The 21,739-nt window shown below is 47.6% G+C and overlaps 1 protein-coding gene across 2 annotated transcripts in view; it reads right to left on the bottom strand.

The window, feature by feature from the left end:
• Nucleotides 1-21,739, bottom strand: part of LOC126544793 (uncharacterized) — a 122,039-nt gene that overhangs the window by 33,181 nt on the left and 67,119 nt on the right. For both annotated transcript variants that reach the window (XM_050192261.3, XM_050192262.3), the window contains exons 9-10: nucleotides 15,757-15,891; nucleotides 15,470-15,543 (exon numbers count right to left, since the gene is read on the bottom strand). In XM_050192261.3, coding sequence (XP_050048218.1) covers nucleotides 15,470-15,543; nucleotides 15,757-15,891 — 209 coding nt within the window. The remainder of the gene's footprint in view (nucleotides 1-15,469; nucleotides 15,544-15,756; nucleotides 15,892-21,739) is intronic.

Genomic DNA, 21,739 nt, shown 5'->3' with positions numbered 1-21,739 from the left:
GAGATGATTTAAGGCAAGTAAACCCTATTGTACTGTATTCTGAGCTTGAAACGATTCTCGGTGGAGCACCAGTGAAGAGCCACTTCACAGCACATGGAGCATTGCTCTTAGATGTAGAGACAGAAGGACAAGCCAATGTCCTTCTAGAGACCAAGAATATCGGCGGCATAGTCATATCTGCCCGTGTCCCACACAGTTATATGAAAAACACGTGCATTGTTAGAGGAGTCCCTAAATGGTACTCGGATGAAGAGCTGCTCACCTACCTGAGACCTCAGGGAGTATTTCATGCAAGAAGAATCATCCGTCGGGTCCAAACCTATTCATCTGTATGGGAGTCAAGGCGCACTAACTCGGTGGTTCTCGCATTTGCTCCAAATTCTAAACGCCCGGAGAAGATCAACCTTGGTTTCACCAGACACGAGCTTGTCGACTACGTGGAGACACCACCACGCTGTTTTAAATGTCAGCGCTTCAGACATATCGCTAAGTACTGTCGTGGGGAACAGAGGTGCAAGCTCTGTGGGGGACCTCATGACTTTAAGACGTGTGCAAGTAAAGACAACTTTGTGTGTGCAAATTGCGGCGGTGACCATCCTGCTAGCTACGGTCGATGTCCTGGGCGGACAGCTGCTCAGCGAAGAAATAAGTTGTTTGTTCTGGGTCCAAAGAGTGCAAGCGCACCATCGAACACGAAGAAGACGTCCAGAGCGCCACAACTAACTGGTTTGGAAACAGAGTACGCATCTCATTTCCCGCGTCTCACACCGATAAACGAAGTTATTGAGCCAACGCAAACGGTCACAGCCGCTGAGAAACCTGTTCGAAAAGAGTCCGAAAAACGCACCTATACGGCCGCAGTAAACCGACCTCAAGTACCACTTGGCAACAGTCAGCAGGAAAACTGCCAGCATGTGATACGCGCTTTGTTCACGGCACTACGTTCCCACGTCGCGAAGATGCCTGCTAGTTCAACGAAGGATATGCTGGAAGCAGTGCTGGCTCTTGAGTCAGTAATACTCTGCTCTACTTCCATGTACCCTCAGTAGCATAATGGCAATTTCTCGCCCACTTGGTCCATTCCGTCGTGCAAAAGTGCCCTTAATAATGCAATGGAACTGCGCCGGTATTCTACAGCGTCTTTCTGAACTCAGCCTTTTCCTTCGAGACATACCTATACAAATTCTAGCCCTCTTGGAGGCCGGTCTCCCAAATGGAAGGACGATCCCAGGGTACGTCAGACATGGAAATCCGAGTATACCGTCATTTGCAAATGGAAGTGCGATGATATACATCAGGCGAGAAATACCTCACATCACCTTACCAGTGCAAGACCTTTGTTCTACCTTCTTGGAAGTTGCCGCTGTGCAAGTGTGCCTAGGAAAACAAAAACTCAGTGTGGTGTCGGTGTATATAAGTCCGCGCAGGAAGGTCTCCATGGAGGCGTTCATAAAGGACCTTTGCATTCGTTGCCCCTCTCCTATAATAATCTGTGGCGACTTTAACGCACATCATTCGCTTTGGGGACATAAGACTGCAGATTCCCGAGGCAAGGAACTTGTCGCAGCCGCGGATGCTGCTGACATATGTATCGCGAACGATGGCAAACCGACTTTCTTCAGACCACCAGATTCATGGAGTGCCATAGACCTCGTGATCCATTCTACAGACCTTGTATCGTCAACAACGGCCCCAGACAGGATGGGCAGTGACCACTTTCCGATCTTCACCAACATCACCGGATTTCACACTGCTGGGCGACAATTCTGTGCTGTGACCTGCTGGGACACATACAGAGAAGCGTTGGATGAATCCCCTGGTGAGCTGTTCGCAGATATGCTGCGGAGCAAAAGAGTGGTTACCTCAATGTTGAAACTGCCAGATCATTTCCCTACTCCTGATTTGAAACTAAAGAACCTCTGCGCAGCGCGTAAGAGAGCGGAGCGAAAACTAATGAGAAAAACGGGAAATCCATCTGCGAAAACTGAATACAACAGGATAAACGCTGTCATCCGTCGTCACACAAAAAGGTTAAGATGAGTTCAATGGGCTGCTTTCTGTGAGAGTTTATCGGCGTTTACTCCCACGACAAGGATATGGGGAGTAATGAATAGCCTATCCGGAAAGATTCGCCTACACAGGCCATTCGAAGCACTTGCTTTAAAGCAAGGAAAAGATTTGCAAACCCTTGCAGAAGATTTTGCAGACGTATACACATCTGGCAGATCAGCAGGAGTATCGAACGCTCTGTTGTCTGAAGCATTCCATACCATGGATAGGCCGTTCACTTTTCGTGAGTTGGATTTGGCGCTTAGCAAATTAAGAAGACGCTGTGCTGTGGGTCCCGATTCGATCCAGCAATCAGATGCTGACAAATCTGCCATATGAATGAAAACGAGCCCTTCTGGACATATTTAATCACGTCTGGAGCACAGGAGAGATCCCAGAAGCGTGGAAGACAGCATGGGTGGTGCCAGTGCTCAAGTCCGGAAAGGATCCTGCAAACCTCACCTCATATCGGCCAGTATCGCTAACATCATGTGTATCAAACTTGATGGAAAGACTAATATGTACGAGATTAACATGGTATCTTGAGCAAGGAAACAGACTGCCATCATGTATGACCGGATTTCGTCCCCGTTGAGTGCCCAGGACAGTGTCTTGGATCTACTAAGCCATATCAAGCACCATCGCGTAGACGGCCTTTCCACACTCGCCATCTTTATAGGCGTTGCCAAGGCATACGACTGTGTGCTTCATACAGGCATCATCAACGGACTCCGAGCCATGGGCGTCTCGGGAAATGCTCTTCGATTCGTCCATGAATTTCTCAGTGATCGATGTGTCCAAGTTAAGCTCGGAAGTATAATGAGTGACAAGCGACGAATTTCCCTTGGCGTCCCACAAGGAAGTGTCCTATCTCCCTTGCTTTTTAACGTTGCCATGGCCAGCCTTCCAGATGCCCTGAAAGTAGGTCGGACGGCAGTTAAAATGTCCATCTACGCAGATGACATCTGCATTTGGATCTCGGGGTACGAACACAAACGTTTGGCCCGGATAGCCCAGGCCGCAATCTCCACTATTGATCGACACTTATCGACGCTTGGCCTATCTTTATCAGCAGAAAAATCTGCCTTCATGCTTTTCCCGGGAGTGAGACGCAAGTCAACACGTCTGACGCTGAATATCAGAGGGCATTTAATTCTTCGTGCAACTCATGTTCGATTCCTGGGCGTCACCATCGACAACAAGCTACTATGGCGTGGTGCGGTCGAAAGTGTTGTGGCTGCATCAGTGCAAAGAGTCACCGCACTTCGTCGGTTGGCAGGTGTACATTGGAGAAACAATCCTATATCCATGCTTAAACTGAACGCTGCACTGATAACAAGCCGCATTCTCTATCAGCTCCCTCTGATATCACCGTCATAGAGTCAATTCGAGCGCTTGGAGGCAGTGCACAGAAAGGGACTTCGCTTGGCGATGGGAGTTCCAACGGCGGCTTCAAACAAGAAAGTCACTAATGAGGCAGTCTCTTCCACTCCGCCTCTTGGCATCTCAGGCCTTGCTGACGCAGCTATTAAGGCTGGGCGAGTCACGCGCAGGCACGGCGCTTCTCCGGCGGCTAAGAGCAAGAACTCGCTCACATTTCCATGCGGCGCTGAACACCTTCCGATCTTTAGGATTGGAATGGCCTAAACGAAGTCGCATTGACCCGCCATGATCTTTTCCGGACGTTACCTGCAGCCTCAATGTACCCCACCTACCGACGAAACGCACCATTTCAACTGCCGAAGCAAAGTTTATTGTGCCGGACCACTTGAGCACTGTGTTTCAAAGCCATCTACAAGTGTACACAGACGGTTCGGTGTGCGCACAAACAGATAGCTGTGCAGCGGCATTCTGCATACCATCCCTTGATGTGTCATGGTCTGGCCGACTGGATCGCGTAGTTTCCTCTACAACAGTAGAAAGCGCCGCAATCACCGTGGCTTTGCGGAAACTACGGGCCTTTTCTGCACGAGATGTTGTGGTGCTGACGGATTCCAAGTCAGCATTACAGAGATTACATCGGGGCCTACCTCTAGACAAATTTACAAGGCAGTCTCTGGCACTGATTGACGACCTAACGAGCAAAGGATTTAACATAAGGTTTCAGTGGATTCCATCACACGTAGGAATTGATGGAAATGAGGAAGCTGACGCCCTTGCACGCCTAGCGCTGACACCTGTCCCAAAAGTGAAAGCTCCAAAAGCTTTTCAAAACCCTAAGGGTGCAATCCGCCTCCACTTTAGAGAGATGCACAAGAATCCACACGAATCCTGTGTGACTCATGGATTTACACGCGAACAAGCGACGCTTTTGTACCGCATCAGGACCGACTCCGTATACACCTCAGCTTGGTTATTCAAGACTGGGCTTCGCGCTTCCCCACTCTGTGTTTTTTGTGGTGACATTGGCGACATCGAACATTTCATTTGGCTATGCCCGCAGTTTGACACAGAAAGAAAAGCGATGGTCGACAACCTACAAAAGAGTGGTCTCACGCACAGGACATTTGAAGAAGTTGTTTTCCCCAGAGGGCCCGCGGCATTCAGGAAGAGAGCGCAACGACTGCTGATAGTCTTCCTGCGAGACACGGGGCTCATCGACACCTGGTGACACACCCCTGATCTCAACTCGAAGGAGGATCAGGCAGAACAATTGCCGGCTATGTATGCCAGGCTAACCCCGCCTGCTTCAACATCAACATCAACATCACCACCACCACCACCACCACCACCACCATGTTCCACCAAAGTTAGAAACAAAGGAGAGTCTACACAGACAGTGGACGCAGAACCAACACCATGTGAACAACACCCGCTCATACGTAAGCCCACAACCACCAGCGAAGCCTTCACCAAAACAACTACATACACTAATAAGCAGACAGATACATAGACAGACATTGATGCAGCCCTCGACAAGAAAATAAAGCGTAAAATGACACCACCTGAAGATGTTTCGCCCCAGAGGTATGCCCAAACCAAACAGAAATGACTACCACGCACTATGGAAAGCACACGCAAGAACAAATCTCACCCTTTCCTCCAATCCCGCAAACTCGCCCCCAAACAAAAAAATTACAGGTTTCACCTAAAAACTTACACTAGCTGCATTAAACAGAGGAAAATCCCAAAAGGTCTCAGAATTAAGGTGAGACGTGCCCTCGGCTCTTTACTCTCCAGGCTATTAATGAAGTGGAATGCTGTCCTAGAAGACGCATCGCTCTCTTTAATGGATATTCTCAAAGCAAACTGCAAGGAACAATTTGCGATAATTACCAATTAGCTCGACAGCATAAATTTATCTGAACCGGAAAGAAAGAGAACTTGAACAATTTGTCAAAACTAGGGTGGAAAACCTATCAGATAAATACCAGCACAAAGGTATTGGAGCTGCAGACCCACCCAAGAAAACTAATGCAACCCCTACAGCACATAGCTCCACCAATAGTGCTACAAGCGAGCATCCAGAGCACTGCAGCAACGTAGTAGACATATCCCAGAGTCTAAGCCCCAATGAAGTCCATCTCCTGAAACGTGGTTAAACGTTTTATCCCACGAACAATGCAGCAAACGAATACGAACTCCACTAAGATATAAGAGTTTTCAAGACGCATGCGCATCAAGGAGTTCTTTTTCGGTAGGCCAGACGTAGGAAAACAGGATACAGACTCTCTTAGACCACCTAGCACGTGGACACCGGGAGCTGAACAGTGCCCAGACCTTGATTTATACATAAAGCTAACCTCAAAGGAAATTGTAGAGTCAACGCGGCATTGCTGGAATGCAAAAGTTTGTCCCCTGCCCCGCACCAAATCCTTAAAGAACTTGTGGAAAGAAATGATGTAATAAAACCAGCAGACAAAGGTGGCAGTATCGTAATCTGGCCTACAAAAACGTACAAGAATGAGGCCTCCAAACAACTGAGCAACCACACCCATTACAGAAAACTCAACTAATCCAACTTCAGACTACAGAAATGCTGTGCAAAGCACAATAGCGGAGCACCTGTCCAAGGAACTAATCATGCAATCTGAACATCATGATGCCTCAGAACAAAGAAGCAGGCCGCTTTTATGTTCTTCCTAAAATAGATAAGGTTCCCGTAGAAGGCTTTGCCCACCTGCACCGGCACATCCACACAAAGAGACACCACCCCGGATCTATGCTTTGTCAAGAACATCGTTGAAGCCCACTGGTCCAACCTTCGGGTAGATGTCCGTAGCGACCACTTCCTACTGGCAGTACACTTCCCAACTGTTGGCTGGAAGACCAAGTCATACATGTGGATTGATTGGGACCTCTTCCGTAAGGCTCGCGCAGAACGACTCCCTCCCGACGACGCCCCGAACCTCGAGATGTGGACGGCTCAGCTCAAAGCCAACGTTGCTAAGGCCACCAAAACCGTCAGTACAGACCTGCCCACTGAGAAGATGGACAGTCACCTCACCCACCTGCTCGAGGCCAAACAGTCCCTCCTAGCATGTTGGAAAGGTCAGCGCTTCAATCGCAGGCTCCGCAAACGCATATCCGTGTTAAACAAGGGCATAGTGGATCACTGCCACACCCTTTCCAAACAGCAGTGGGACGAGATCTGTAACTCGATTGACAGGCAGGTCAGTAACGGTAAGATGTGGAACCTCCTTAAGCACCTGCTTGACGACACCAACACCCATACTAACCAGCGCCATTCACTTGCGAAGATAGTCCATCAAGCCAGATGGACCCCACCACCCTCATTCGAAAGGTAGTGAAACGGGCCCTTGGCTTTCCGATCACCACTTCCATGCAGAAACTCCTCAAGCTTGGTGTGCACAACACCAGGCTAGAAGAGATCGCCAAGGCTCAGGAGCGAAACCAGGTGATCCAACTCACGACCACCAAGGCGGGCCACCACATTCTGCACGAGCTCGGCTTCTTCTCCTAGATGACCAGGACTCCACCGAAGTTGACGCCAATTCCCCGCAAGATCCGAGACTTTTCCTATTCTGCGAGACGTACATCCTGACCACAACAGAGACAGTTGCCTTGCCCGAGCAACCGCCCTTCTCCAGCGCATAGACACGAAAGAGGACGACGTCACGTTCGTAGATGCTGCCTACAGCAAAAATCGAGCTTTTGCCGCGGTCTCATCCACGCAGTGGACCCTCAACTCCGCCACGATCCTCACCCAAGACCCCGAGGTGGCGGAGCAATTAGCCATAACCCTAGCCATGCTCGACGGCAAACAGGAAGTGATCTACATCCATCCTCCGTAGTGTGGATCTGAGCACCCCCATCTCGGTCGGGTGCCGGGCGCCCCACCCAACCTCACTGAGATCGCCAACGATGCAGCGTGCGCGCTTTACCGACTGCGCTGTTCCTGGGCAACCCCATCTCGACGAGATAGAGGACAACCGGGACGTGCTCATTACGTACAGCAAAATTACAAAACACTTTTACCCGGGGCGCCGCATCTTTCCGCCGCCAAACCCCAAGCTTAACAGGTCGCAGGCACTAGCACTACGCTTACTACAGACGCACATGTACCCAAATCCTGCCAAATTACATGTGTTCTATACCCACGCGTACCCCAGCGACACGTGCCCCTCATGTGGAGACACCGACGGTAACTTTCGCACAGATGCTTTGGGAGTGTAGAAACGCTTTTCCCGACTCTACCTCGGGCAAGTGGAAGAAGTCCCTCAGAAGCCCACTACTTGCTGAACAGCAATGGGCCGTCCAGCAGGCCCGCGAAGCGGCCGCCAGGTACGTCTCCCATGTAGGGACCTGTTGGGTACCTACATGGGAGACGTTGGTACCAACGTTGGTATAAAGTTTTCCAGTCCAGTCTTGTAGAAGAAATATTTACAGCAGAAATCCTAAGTAGGCCTATAGTGTCGAGTAACAACACACCTACCAAGTCACTATCTATAGTCTTAAATCACCACCTGTCAAACATCCCCACCATCCTCCTATCTTTTGTTCAAGACAGGTCGCACTTGCTTTGAATTATCGACGGTACCAACGCCAACCAAATCTTTCTGACCATGCTATTCCAGTCACTTTGGATGTTTCTGCCCTTTGCACTAACATACACATGAGGGAAGGAATTAAAACTGTTTCTAAATCCCTCGCAATCAATCCCCAAGCGCACGCTCCTGAAGTTTACCTATCGCTCCTTAGGTTAGTTCTCACGCTCAGCTATTTCAAATTCTATTCTCTTCACTACCTGCAAACTTTCGGCACTAGCATGAGAACACCATTCACTCCTACGTATGCGAACATTTTCATGGGACAGCTTGAAGCAGACCTGTTAAAATCTTACCCTTTAAAACCCTACACCTAATTGCATTACATCTACGACATATTTATGATATGGTAACACGGCACAAGTGTGTTAACCGACCTAATTATCCATTTCAGTCGCTTTTACCCGAGTATTAAATTTACTACTTACCACTCTCCTAGTCAAATCAACTTCCTCGACATGACAGTCTATATATAGAAAACTGTTACGTTTCGCCTACAACGCGCGGTATAGCCGGCGCGGATGCAACGGACGCCGGGGCTTCATTCAAAACGGCGGACATTTTGGCCCGTTCAGCGCTGCCGTAACGCCTCCTGTCATGCGCGTCCAGGCATGTTTCAATGCCACGTGTCTTCGTGTGTGCGTGTGTGTGTGTGTGCATGTTGGTGCCCACGCTTGTCAAAGCGCGACAGCCGGGGAGAGGAGCTCCCCCAACTGTGAGGCGAGGAGGTCTGACCGGCGCCGGCCCGGCGGATGCGTCACCTACTCGTCTCAACGTGTCTCTCAGCGTGTCCGTGCCCCGCATCACGTGCGCCTCTGACGAGGCGTTCCTTCTTGCCCTCGACTCCGAGAGTATAAAAGCAGCTGCCCCCGGACGCCAAGAGAGAGGCTCCGATTTCATCCGTTGAGTTACGTGCTCTCCCGTCTCTCCACTTCGGTCGACCTGACCGCCCGCTCTTTTGCGATGCTAGAATAAACAAGTTGTTCTGTTACCAGTCGACTCATGCTTTGCCGGGACCTTCGGATGCTTCCAGTTATGCCCCAGGCCGCCAGGCCAACGCTACCCTTGGGGCTTGCGACCCAGTTGCAACAACTCGTGCCAGCGGTCCGATTGCAACAACGGGCGTCAGCGGTGCGATTCCAACAAAACGGAAAACTGAGAATGACACTTTACCGAAAGCCTACAGATAGCCAGCAATATTTAGACTAACACAGTGTTCACCTGCGACACTGCAAGCAAGGAATTTTTGTCGGACAAGTGAAACGAATAAGAAAAATCTGCAGCAAGGACAACGATTATATCGTTGCTAAATGACCTTAAACCAACGCTAGCAGAAAGAAACTATCCACAAGTTTCTTTCGACAGAGCTCATGACGTTGCGTCAAGATTAGAGAGGCAGTCAGAATTAGCCAAGAAACAGCCTACACCAGATTCTGACAGACTGCCAGCCTTTATAACAAAATATTCCAATGGCCTCCCAAACATAAACATCCTACAAAAATACAACCCAATATTATCAAGTAATGAGCATCTGAGAAAAGCATTCTCTGATGTACCAAGGGTTACCTATCGCCGCAACAGAAACTTTAAATACATGTAAGTGCACGCAAAGTCAGCTAACATCATTCCCCCGTAACAAAAGCATGTTGTTGCCCGAGGTGCAAAACCTGCAGGCACCTTCAAAGTGGCACTAAAATAAAAAGCACCGCAAATAGTTTTACACACGAAGTGAAAACTAGCTTTACTTGCACAAGTTTGGATGTGAATTACAGTCGAACCCATTTATAACGACAGTGGCTTTAACAATATACTGGTTATAACAATGAGAAGCTGCTGCACCGTCAACTTTTGTATGTTTTCCATGGTGAAATAACCTGGTTACTACAATACCCAGATGCCGCACTATCGGTTATAACGAAGTCTGGCTGCTGGGTGTCCGAGCCGAAAGGTAGTGAAATGTGAAATCCTTGAAAAGAAAAATAGAAAACGAGAAATTCGAGCCACTGCACGATGGGCCGCTGGTCGAACAGCCGCCGCGTGCTCATTTTTCAGTCATCTCCGCGCGGCTCTCTCCTGTCGCCCTTCCACCCCTGCGAACGTGAATGGGCTGTGCCCATAGTTCTACACCGCACCACCCTCCGAAACACAAATGGACCGCGGTAACTGCACCGCAAGCAGATTGTTCGCATGTTGCTCGCTGGCTCCTCATTCAGTGCAGTTCTGCAAACAGCTTAATTGCTCGCTTCGTTTTTGTTGGTTGTATCGAAGTTGTTCCTGGCCACGTGGTTTCTCAACTTCGCTTGACTCGCCTACGAAACTCAAGATGGCTGATCCACCCGCTGATCATCGGCAATGCACGACGTTGTCGCTGAAAAGAAAGCGCACGGCTATAGATTTGGAAACTAAGTGCTTCTAACCGATGAGATGATTGTCACGAGCATGCTTGCATCGGATAGCGAGAGTGACGATGGCAGCGATGATGCGGTAGGGCAGGCTGCCTCAACGGTGTCCTCACAAAAGGCCCGGCATGATTCAGTCCCCTCCGGAGCTTCAGTCCCCTCCGGAGTTTTCACGAGGAACTTACTGCTGCACTACGTGGAGCGCTTGGATGCCTTGGAGAAGGATGTCGGCAAGCTTTGCGTAAAGCATGCATGGCTGACGGACATAGGCTGTTCTCGTGCAAACCAGTGAGAAGTACGTGGTGAGATACTTGTGGCGATCTCTCTTCAACGTTTCTTCTGGATTTCTCAAGCTGACAGGCTGCCGCGGCCATCTTCTTGATATTTTTAAAAGGCCCCTTTTGGGGCCACCAAAGTGATGCTTCGGCGGTGCTCGCATATTGCTTTCCACCCGTGGCACCTCTCTGCAGTTGCTATAGCAGTGCCATTCTTTAACGCCAACAGCCGCGGCTTGTTACATGCGATCGGAGTGCCCAGGAAGTAGTTAAACAAGCGAACACAATGAGCAGCCGGGTGGAGGAAGGTGGTGGGGAGAGGCACTAGCCACCCTGCCTACAAAATTTTCTCATATCAGCTCTGCCATCCCCCTATTTGGATTTTTTCATGCAACCTGGTTATAACAATTATCGGTTATAACAAAGGAATTTTCGTGGCACTTGAATATTGTGATAAGTGGGTTCAACTGTATATGCTTGAATGTTCCTTCTGTAAGAAACAATATATCAGTGAAACAGCACCATCAATGAACATCGAGTTAAACTGACATCGCGCGGACACAGCTAAAAAGCTTCCCGAAGCTATCGCCGAGCATTTCAACCAACCAGGTCATAACTTTGATGAACTTAAACTTCACATCTTACAGTCAAATTTCTGTTCTGAACGAGAAAGAAAATACAGAGAATCACACCTTATACATAAGTTCAAGACACTGCAACCAATAGGCAAAAACATTTCAAAGGCAGCTTTAGAATCCATTCACTATGCTAAATTTCAAGCTATAGGCAACAATACTCAGTTATTTGCATTTGGTTGCTTAGTGTATTTTTTTCCTGCTCTTTCTCTCTCTTTTTTTCTTATATTTATATATTTATTTTATTTCAGTAATTTTTTTTTCTTTTTATTTCTCACGAGCACTGTTTTCTGCCACTTTTTTTATTATATTTTTCAGAGAGATGATAGCCCGCTGACCTCCAGTGAAGGAGATAATAGAAGGGTGCTGTGTACACAGCCGCTCACGCGCCGGCTGACACACGGCCGTGTGCATAGCACCCCTTTATTCTCAATTCTATACCCTCGCCACTAAAACCACATTCGGTCATTGCCTCACCCACCCGTCTTACCCCCTCTCCCCTTTATAAGAACCCTACCTATATATATACTGTGCCGAGAAAGCATTCGTCACTTTGAAAAAGACAAGTCCACTTGTCGAAATGTTGGCTCCCGTTTTTACCTTGTTCTCGCGTTGCTATCATCTATTATGCCACCATACACACCACACTCTAAAGATGCAGACGCTGAAATGGACTGCTTAGATTTGGATTGCAGGGCCAAGCACTAGCCAACACATGCCTATGGCTGTGTGCTTGCAACTGAACGTACCCATCATGCTAAATTTGGCAAAATCATTTGAAATTAGTGTTTTGGCACAGGTTGCCACAGCTTGATGGTTTGGAGCAAGATGGCGCAATTGGCACAGCGTTTCCATCCCTAGAAAAGACAGATGGTGGCGTCACAAGTGCCGCATTACTGAGTGAGCAAAGGGAAAGAGGGGGAGGGGAGCCAGCTCGAGGTAATGCAATCGAGCGCGAGCGAGGGGGCGGGGAGTAAGTTGGCGTGCACCTCAGCTGTGGCTGCGCATGGCTGTAAGCGTGGCGGAGCACATATGCAGCCGCACATCTTGCTTTAGAGGCAATCTGCTGTGTATGCAAAGAGTGGGCGGGCCAAGACGGCATGGCACCATGTATGCTGACTTATCGCGCATTTAGTATTGGAGGTTGCGTAATCTAGAGTTTCGGTGACCTGTTGGAGCGAGAGGCAAACGAAGCATTCGCTCCCCGCTGCTGGTGCTTTTTCTGATAGTGTTGTTCGGCCCAATGCAGGTGACACTATCAGCCATGGGGTGGAGTGCTCGTGAAAGCATGGCTGGGTTCGTTTAATTCATACCGCTGAGAAGATAACGTTGACGTACATGGCATGAAACCATATCATTCCTCGCCGACTCCCAAACTTATCAAAATGAATTTTCTCATTTGAATTTGCTTTTTCTGATTGGCCAATAATTTGGAATATTCTGTGGCTGCTTTCCATGCAAGAAAAATAGTTTGGCGACAGTACTTATTTGCATAAAAGATTGTTTTTCAATAGAATGAAATGTTGATATAACGAAGCAAATTGCCGATTTTACTGACTGCATTATATTGAGGGTTAAAGGGACTCACAACCAATTTTCACAGTACCCATTTTTTTTTTTAGTGCAATGGAAAGCTTACTGGGCAGCGTGTCTAATCATGAAGTGGTAACGTGGAAAACGCCGTGGAACATATTTTATCAGAATTTTTCTATCTGCAGCAATGATGTAGTCGTTCACTGGGAGCATCTTGAAAATGGTGATAGGTGAGCGTGATAGCGATTATACGCCGGCAGTAATGGGAGGCAGACAACAAGTGCGGCCGTAGCTTTGAGAAGCATTATTTTTTTTATAAAGTCTATGTTCCTGCAATTCATGTTTCCGAAGTGTTAAAGTATTTCTGCAATAAAGCTACGTGGTTTCGTGGTTTCCTGTCCAACTGCTTTTGTATTTAACCAGTAAAAACAAAACCAATCGGATTGAAAATGCAACGACCCTTTCACACGCGATACGCAGTTCAGCGTGTTGCCGTATCCGTGTGTGCGCTTTTGATTTACGAAGCATTGAATAAAGCCTGGTTGTCTTATAATATACCAACTGCAATTTCGAGTAATAATTATGCTGTACTTAATAATAGTTGACTTACGTGCAGTAATCTCATAGTATATATCCCAAGTACGAAGATTTCACTGCCTGGCCTCACCACTTACTGGTTTTTGAGACGTTCTTTGCCAATTTAAAATTATAATTCCTACTTACATCGCAAACAGCATGCTAGATTCAATCACTATAATGCATGCTCATTTCATTTCTATCAACGTCCCACAACACATTCTGGCCAGTTGTTAGTCCCTTTAACTGTATCAAACTCGAAGGGGATTGTTCAATGTTCAATAGTTCAATATATCAATACTTCGAAATATAAAATGTGCCTATCTGAAGCTTATCCGAAATCTCTGCATGTCTCTGACAGTTTCCCAAGACAGTGAAAAGCAGGAACCTAATTTCTTTCTTAAAGGCCGTGTTGAATGTGAAAAGTTGTATTATTTCTTGGTCACTAATGCTGCAAGGCACTCCCATTGCAGAACGGTTTTTGCAATGCTAATCCTAAAAGCCCGCGCTGCCAGGACATTAGACTGCGATGTGCCTCACGCATGTCGAAGGGCTTGTTGCTGATATTTATTTAAAATAAGGCAGAAATGAAAGCACCACGGAAGTAAACTAACCTGTATGGATACATGCTGTGCCGCCATCAGCGCACTTGTACTGTGAATCACGCGTGAACGTGCCTGGCCGCATGTCCGCTACAATACCAACAATAAGGCATTTAAATGGCTGACTGTCTATGTGGCCAATGAGTGAGGCGGACTATTGTGTTGGGTTTTGGAACTGGCTTCCTGTTGCAACCAGTCATCCTTGCTTCTCGGCCACCCTAAAAAGGTCTGCACGTCTTCTTATGGCCAGTACATGTCCCTTCCTTCTCAGCCCTTCCCCCCTAGCCCCTAGGTCGGTGACTGCTGACACTATACACACGCTGTTACTTTTGAAAGGAGTTTTCAGCTTGCAGAACATCCAAGGCATTACCTCTCTCATGTAACTGTAAGTGCCCACATGAAACTTGTTCAGCGCGGACCTGTCTCGTGTAGTGATGAGTCTTGCATGTTGCGGCTGCAATGGGGGGCTTTCCGCAAAGTACGGATGTGGCATGCTGTGGTTTTGTTAAATTCAAACTGTAATGTAAAGATTCGTCCAAGTGGAGTTTGGGGTCAGATTTGTTTTGGCCACTTTCGTAATTCTAAAATGCTGCTCGTGGAAAGCCTTTGTCTCCAACAAGACAGAGCTGGCGGTACAGCACCTCCAGTTCAGCATCCCATGCCCGGCACCACTCAGTGAAAAGATTGAGTCATCCCCGCTGTCTTGTGAAATAGGTATCGGACTGAGAGGCCTTATGCATTCTTGAAGCAGAGTGGAGATCTGCTATTGCCCATAACGAACTACCGCACTTTGCACGAACCATCCATATGTGCAGCAAACAAAATCAACAGCACCCTGCTCATATTTCCTTCATGGCAAGTACTACCCACCAGATTCAATCTCTTGTTTGACAGCGTCGCCTAAAACAGTGCAGTTTCAGATTTGGCAGCATTAGTTGTGTCTCTGTTAGAAGAAGCGCACTTGCTGGGATGTGGCATGGCGTGGCACAGCATTCAATGTATAAAATGTCGCAGTGAACGGGAGTTCCATGTACGCATAGTACGTCGCTATGGGATTTTCAAGGGGTTTTACAAATGTTCGATATAGACAAGCATTCGATATATCTGAGTTGCGTATATCCGGGATTGACTAATTCCTGTTTGTTAATCAGACTTCTATTTACCTAATCCAGGTAATTATTTAAAGTAATTTAATTATTTAAAGCTGAATTATCTGAAGGTAGCTCTGCCTAAGCTGTGAGTGTAGCAGCTCAGACAAGAATGCAAGACTTGTATTTTGTTTCACGGATCATTGCTGCCAGTGGATACATTCCAAGATGCTATAACATCTAGCTCTGCTGTTAGCTTTGCTAATAGCAGGGCTAACATTCCCAATTGCATTCGTTCACTTACCGGCTGCAAATATTCCTTTTCTGGAACAACACATTTTTCCCAAACATAGTTTGGCTCACAGTCTCCCAAATTATCTGCAAGTAGAAAGCAGTTGCATTGAATGCACAGCAAACAAGAGCATTAGTAGCATATTGATGACACGGATTATCAATACTTGTATTTAAGAAGCAATACAAATCCTTCATGCAACCAAAAAATTTTGCACTTTAGTAACATATGCAAGAAGCTAGAAGCATTAGATAATAACCAATGTTACTACTTGAAATATAATATCAAGTTATACTCACCAGAAGCAGGCTCCTTGAACAACACTTTTGTATCTTTGAGAAAATTTTTTCCAATAATGAACAACTCCACATCTCCCTTGACTGAACACTCAGACAATGACTTCTTTGATATTTCTGGGATACCAGGAGGCTGGGCTGTTAAAAAAAAGCACACAGTAATCAATCACTTTTCTCTCACACAACCATTTCCAACACCTAAATGGCAGCTAACCAGCATACAGTGCTAGTTGGCTAATTAAAATTGGATGAGCGATTCTCAAATGGTCTCATGTTTTAGTATTAAGTATACAGTAAAACCTCGTTATAACAAAACTCCCGAGATATAATGAACTAATCGTCATTCCCCTTGAAATTCCAACAGATGCCCATGTATTGAAAACCTAGTTTTAACGAAGCTAAAATTTCCTCGCAATGGGTATAACGAACCTTTCTTTAGAGCACAGCTCTTTGGTGCCCGTTCCTGTGTTTCACGGCGCCGTCATGCCTTGCCATAACCAGCTCTGTAGCCAGGGCCAGTGCGCTGCTCTAGCTGCGCATGCTCCTGGCGCCATCTCTCGCGCACAGCGTGAGCCTTGCTCTTTTTGCTCCTCCTCCAATGCCACCCATGTGTGGTGGCTGATCTCGATGATGTGCTGCTGCCCAAGCCGAAACGCATAGCCGCCACCGTTCGCCACTGTGTGTACACCTTCCCTCCCGTTTCTCCCCCATGGCGGCGATCATGTGCGGTGTTCTCCGGTTGCTGAAGCACTGGCTCGGTATCAGCAGATCACGGTGCGCTCTTCCCAAGCCGAAACGCAAAGCCACCTTCAGTTGACTCGCTAGCAGCGTCAGCGGCATCAGTCAGTCGCTGCCATCTCTTCGCCGTGCAAAGTTCCTATGCACCTACGCACTGCCTCCCGCAACCTCCTGATAAGCGAGGCAGCTGCGCCAAGCTACGCTCCATTTACGGCAGCTGGTGCGAAATGTTCCAGACAAACGGTTTATATTATAATCCGTCTGCCTATATAAGTAGTTTATTCTCAGCCAGCTCTTTCTGAGCCATGAGCGAGGCAACCGGTGGAAGTCCTTCGTCTGCCGCTGCTGCTAAACGAGCTGCCCGAGCAGAGGCCCAACACGGTCGCCGCCAGAATCCAGAGGTGCGCTACGCCGAACCAAGCATTGGTGCAGCAAGTCTAGCATATATCCATCTATTTCTCCTACCACAAAGCTACCTTCATGACAATCAAGAACTGGGAGTGGAGTGTTTCTTGAAGAATTGAAGAATTAAAAAGATGTAACTGTACATACATGTCTTGCTCGAATTATTAGCCTCAGTATATAGAAAAGCTGATACAGCTGAAGAGCTGTGCTCAAATTTTGTATTAGGAAGTAACGTAATTGTTGGCAATTTCTTTTTTCCACAATGAGCATTTACTGACTATTTTGGTACCCGTCAGGTCAATGTCTTACAGCACGCGACGTTCGCGTCTCCTGTGTGCGTCTCTCGATCTCCTCTTTCCCATGGAACTGGTGGACCCGCCCACCCAGGGGTAAATCTTCGCATGGCTGCCATTGGTTGTTTTTAAGCAGCAGACGCTCTTTTGACGCTAGTACAAAGGTCCCCTTCAGCTATGGCCCTAGCAGGAGGGTGACACTATGGCAAAATGGCGGCACACATGATTGTTTACATTGTCATGGAAACAGGAACAGCAGCCGTGCGGTGCCTCCTCACCTTAGCGCTCTGTTTTTTTTTTTTTATTATTATTATGACAACCTGCTCCGCTGCCTTTCCACCCTTCGTCATGCCCCGTGCGCCTTTACTTTTGCTTTTTTCTTGCCTGTCCGTGCCGCATTTTATTATTTTTTGTCTTATCGCACGTGCGCTAGGCCAGACATTGGCATTGTGAACTGGGGCATGATGCTCCGTGGGTTCTTTACGTGTTTGCATGCACGCAATCTTGTCAATACTTTGAGTATGCCAGCATATGCCAGAACATATATAAATTCCACTTCCAACACAACGGATCTCTGGCCTCATTTTATTGATTACCGTTTCCGAAAACAAAGATTTTCGCACAACTTGATATGATACATGCTCAGAAAATGAACAAAAGTGAAAAATACATGACATGTACCTGACTACTAAACAACACAGAAGTTCAGAGACAGTGAAATAATAATAAGAAAAAAAAGAAACTCAAGAAAATGAGAAGGCCGTTTCATGTACACATATATAAAAAAGAATTTTATGTAATGCCCTAAAGACTAAAGTGTACAAGAGCTTCTGATACGTGCACTTAGAGCTTCTGATATACTCACTGAGATATTGCACAATATTGGAAGACGTGTATGACATAATCATGACAACTAAAGAAAAGGAAAATTCACTGGTAATGGCAAAAACAATGACACGCAAAATACCTAAAAAATTGAATAAAATGCTAAGATTGTGTTACTGATAGCCGTAAAAAAAAAAAAAAGAGAACTTACTTATATACCTGAACAAAAGTATATGAAATGCGTGACATGTTTATACTACTGAACAAAATGAAAAAGACATGGCAGAATAAAAATAATGTTGTACTAAAAACAGAAATACAGATATAACTAGAGATATACTAAATAAGAAATACAGCCATAACTAGAGTAACGGCGGCAAGGGAGAGCAGAAGGTAGTCAGCTTTTGCAGCAGCACATAGAAAACATTCGCAGAAAGGCCTATTCCTCAATCAAAGACCAGGTAAAATAAGCCAACACCACAACTTTTCTTTCACCACGAATGCAATGCTTAGCAGTAATATTACATCACTTATGGAGAGTGAACTGCTGGGTTAATTGGTTATCCGACATAATAAATGAGTTTTGCGCCAAAACCACACACACAAGAAAGCGGTGTCTTGTGGTGTGGTTTTGGTGCAAAACTCGTTTATTACGTCACTTAAGGCACTACGTCATACCTACTGGGCACTCCTTTGTGTAATAAACATGAACTGCAAAAATCTGCATATAGGACACTTTCAATGCTCATGCTTTCAAGAAAAAAAAAAGCGTATCATGCCTACACATGAAGGTCGTTCGCGGGGTTTTCCCATCGGCAATTACTGAGGTAATTTTTCAGCTGTTAGTACGTTTGTAGAACGGTGACACACAGGAAAAGCACTGAGACCGGAATGGAAAGCTGGGCGAGTTACTGAAGTTGGAGAATTAGACTTGGCACAGAAAAACACAAGTCATAGACCAGGTGACAATGAGGAGGAAGATCTAGCTTTCGCTACTGGTAAGAGGGAAGTGTAGCACAATCAAGGCGCAACCATGTCTGGAGACTCATGGAGCACACACATACACAGGGCCGTGTTCGTGTACATGCGCCTTTTGATGTCCTTGGCTCTGCGTGCTCACCTGTTGCCTTTAGGCACTCTGAAGAACCTTGTAGGGCTTGTTCTTGAGGTATTCATGCGCCACTCCACGATGCACAAGTAGTGCGAGTCGGGAAACGGGTGAAACATTGCGGTGCACAAGCACACAGCTATCGAGGACCACGAAACTGACAAAACTGCCCACGCTGGTCCCAGCAGCACAGCAGTGCACGCTTCCCGATAACAGCAGATAACGAAACATGAAACTTCATGCAGCGGGCTAAGCTTTCACTGGGCTGGGGGGCGCGCGCAATGACAGTTGAAGGTGAGGGAGTTGCGAGGGAGGGCAAGGAGAGAGGAGTTGAGAGGAGGGGTGAAAGAGCACAGCCTCCTGGATCGGTGCACGTGGGTGCACCTATCTAGGAGGTCGTGCAAGAGAAGTAGATTTACTTTCTCACCCTCCCGATGGATGGCGCCAATTACCGTTGCCACCGAAGCGGCGGAGTTTCCGAGGCTGGCCGCCTGCTCTTCCGCTGCGTGCGTGGGGTGGCGCCGACTATGGTTTTGTTGTTGCTTGTCGTTGCCACCGTGTGCATCAACAACATAAGTGTTTCTATTGGTTCATTCATGCGAGTTCCCGTTGCCACAAAGGACGACGCCAAATGGAAGCGCAAAACGATATCAGTCGAGTAGAAGGCGGCTTTGCTGAAAGCCGTAGAGTCCGGCGTGAAGAAGAAGGAAGTGGCCGAAGATTTCGGCATAGCGTTGAGCACGCTGTCGACAATTTTGAGCAGTAAAGAAACTGTCACTAGTGCTGTCGCACGTGGCGTAAAAGGCGACAGAAAGAAGCTGCGAGCCCCCGCTTTTGAAGCTGTGGAAAAGGCGGTCTTCAAGTGGTTTTTGGTTTTTGGATGCAAGACCAAGTGGCACTCCTGTGAGTGGGGCACTGTTGCAGTGCAAAGCGAGGGACTTCGCGTGCATCATGGGGCCCGACGATTTTGTGGCGAGTGTCAGCTGGCTGCAGCGTTTCAAGGAGCGCCAATGACCTTGTCGGCAGGACTGTCAGCGGGGAAGCGCAGTCTGTCAACCGCGAAGCTGCAGTGGCGTGGGCAGAGACAAACGTTGGATAGCTGCTAGAAAAATACAGTGCCAAGGATTTGTTCAATGCAGATGAGACAGCCCTGTTCTACCAGATGCTGCTGCAAAAAACCTTGGCCCTCAAAGGTGAATGCTGCCAGGGCGGTAAGCAGAGCAAGGTCCGTGTAACCGTGTTGCTTTATGCCAACATGGATGGCTCGGAAAAGGTACCGGCCCTCGTGGTCAGCAAAAGTGCGTCACCTCGATGCTTCAAAGGCAAACGAAAGTTCCAAGTGAGTTATGTGTCCAACCGTAAGGCTTGGATGACGAGAGAAATTTTCGCACAATGGCTGCAGGAGTGGGACGAGTGGCTGGGCATGATGAACTGGAAGATATGCTTCGTACTGGACAACTGCGTGGCCCACCACACTGCCGCTGTGCTCAAAAACATCGAGCTACATTTCTTACCGCCGAACTGTACTGCAGTTGTGCAACCCCTCGACCAAGGAGTTATCATGAACGTTAAGTCAGGCTACTGCAAACGCGAGTCCACAATCGACTTGTACATGGCGATCGAGCTGCTACAGGCTGCTTGGATGGCTGTACTGGCAAGCACGATCGCCAATTGCTTCCGGCATGCCTCATTTGGCATCAGCAGCGGCGGTTATGCAGCGAAGATCTCGGTGCTGCCGCCAATGAGGGTGCTGCGGGCGATCAAGCCCTAGCGTCGTGGGATGCTCTCCTTGATGCCGGCGTTGTACATGACTGCGACACCTTCTGCATGTACGTCAGCGCCGATACTGAGGCGGTGACGATGGAAGAGCTAACGTAGGCGGAAATTATGCCCGCGGTGAGGGGGATGCCTAATGACGACAGTGATGAATGTGTCGACGACAGCCCGGAGCCTAATATTGGCGAACCCGATGTACCGACACCCACACAAGCGCTGGATGCGGCATACCTGCTGCGCCGCTTCTTTGGTGCTCACAATGACGGCGAGGACGGACTCAAAACAGCAGCTGCAGCTGAAAAAGCCATCATTCGCCTGAAGAAGACGCGGCAAAAATCTGTCAAGGACTTTCTTTCTGCGAAGTGAGCCACCAGCTGCTGTGCTGTTGACCGATCAGTGATGAGCCGTTTGGCGTGAATAAAGTAGCAATTCCTTGCTGTCTTTTTTCGCTTGTTTTTTGTTCTATCTGACGGCTGTTTTCTTTTTCGCATGGTGGGCTGCTGCGAGATTTGGTGGCGAGTACATCCTCTCTTGCTTGCTAATTGAGGATAGAAATGGATAGTGGCTATAACGAACTAATGGTTATAATGAAGTAATTATGACCCCCCCCCCTTCAACTTCGTTATAACGAGGTTTTACTGTAATTGAAGGAAGCAGCAATCACTTTGACTGAAAGGGATCACTCGGTGGTGCCATAAATTTGAAGCCTGTCCTATTTTCCTGGTAGAAAATGCACGCGCGCGCACCCACACCCACACCCACACCCACACACACACACACACACACACACACACACACACGCAAATACTGACACCTGCCTTATTTGGGATTCAACGAAACA

The sequence above is a fragment of the Dermacentor andersoni genome, chromosome 1 (genome assembly GCF_023375885.2).
Source record: "Dermacentor andersoni chromosome 1, qqDerAnde1_hic_scaffold, whole genome shotgun sequence".
Classification (NCBI taxonomy): Eukaryota; Metazoa; Arthropoda; class Arachnida; order Ixodida; family Ixodidae; genus Dermacentor; species Dermacentor andersoni.
Note: the sequence above shows the minus strand (reverse complement) of the source record. Positions and strands in the feature narration are given on the sequence as shown.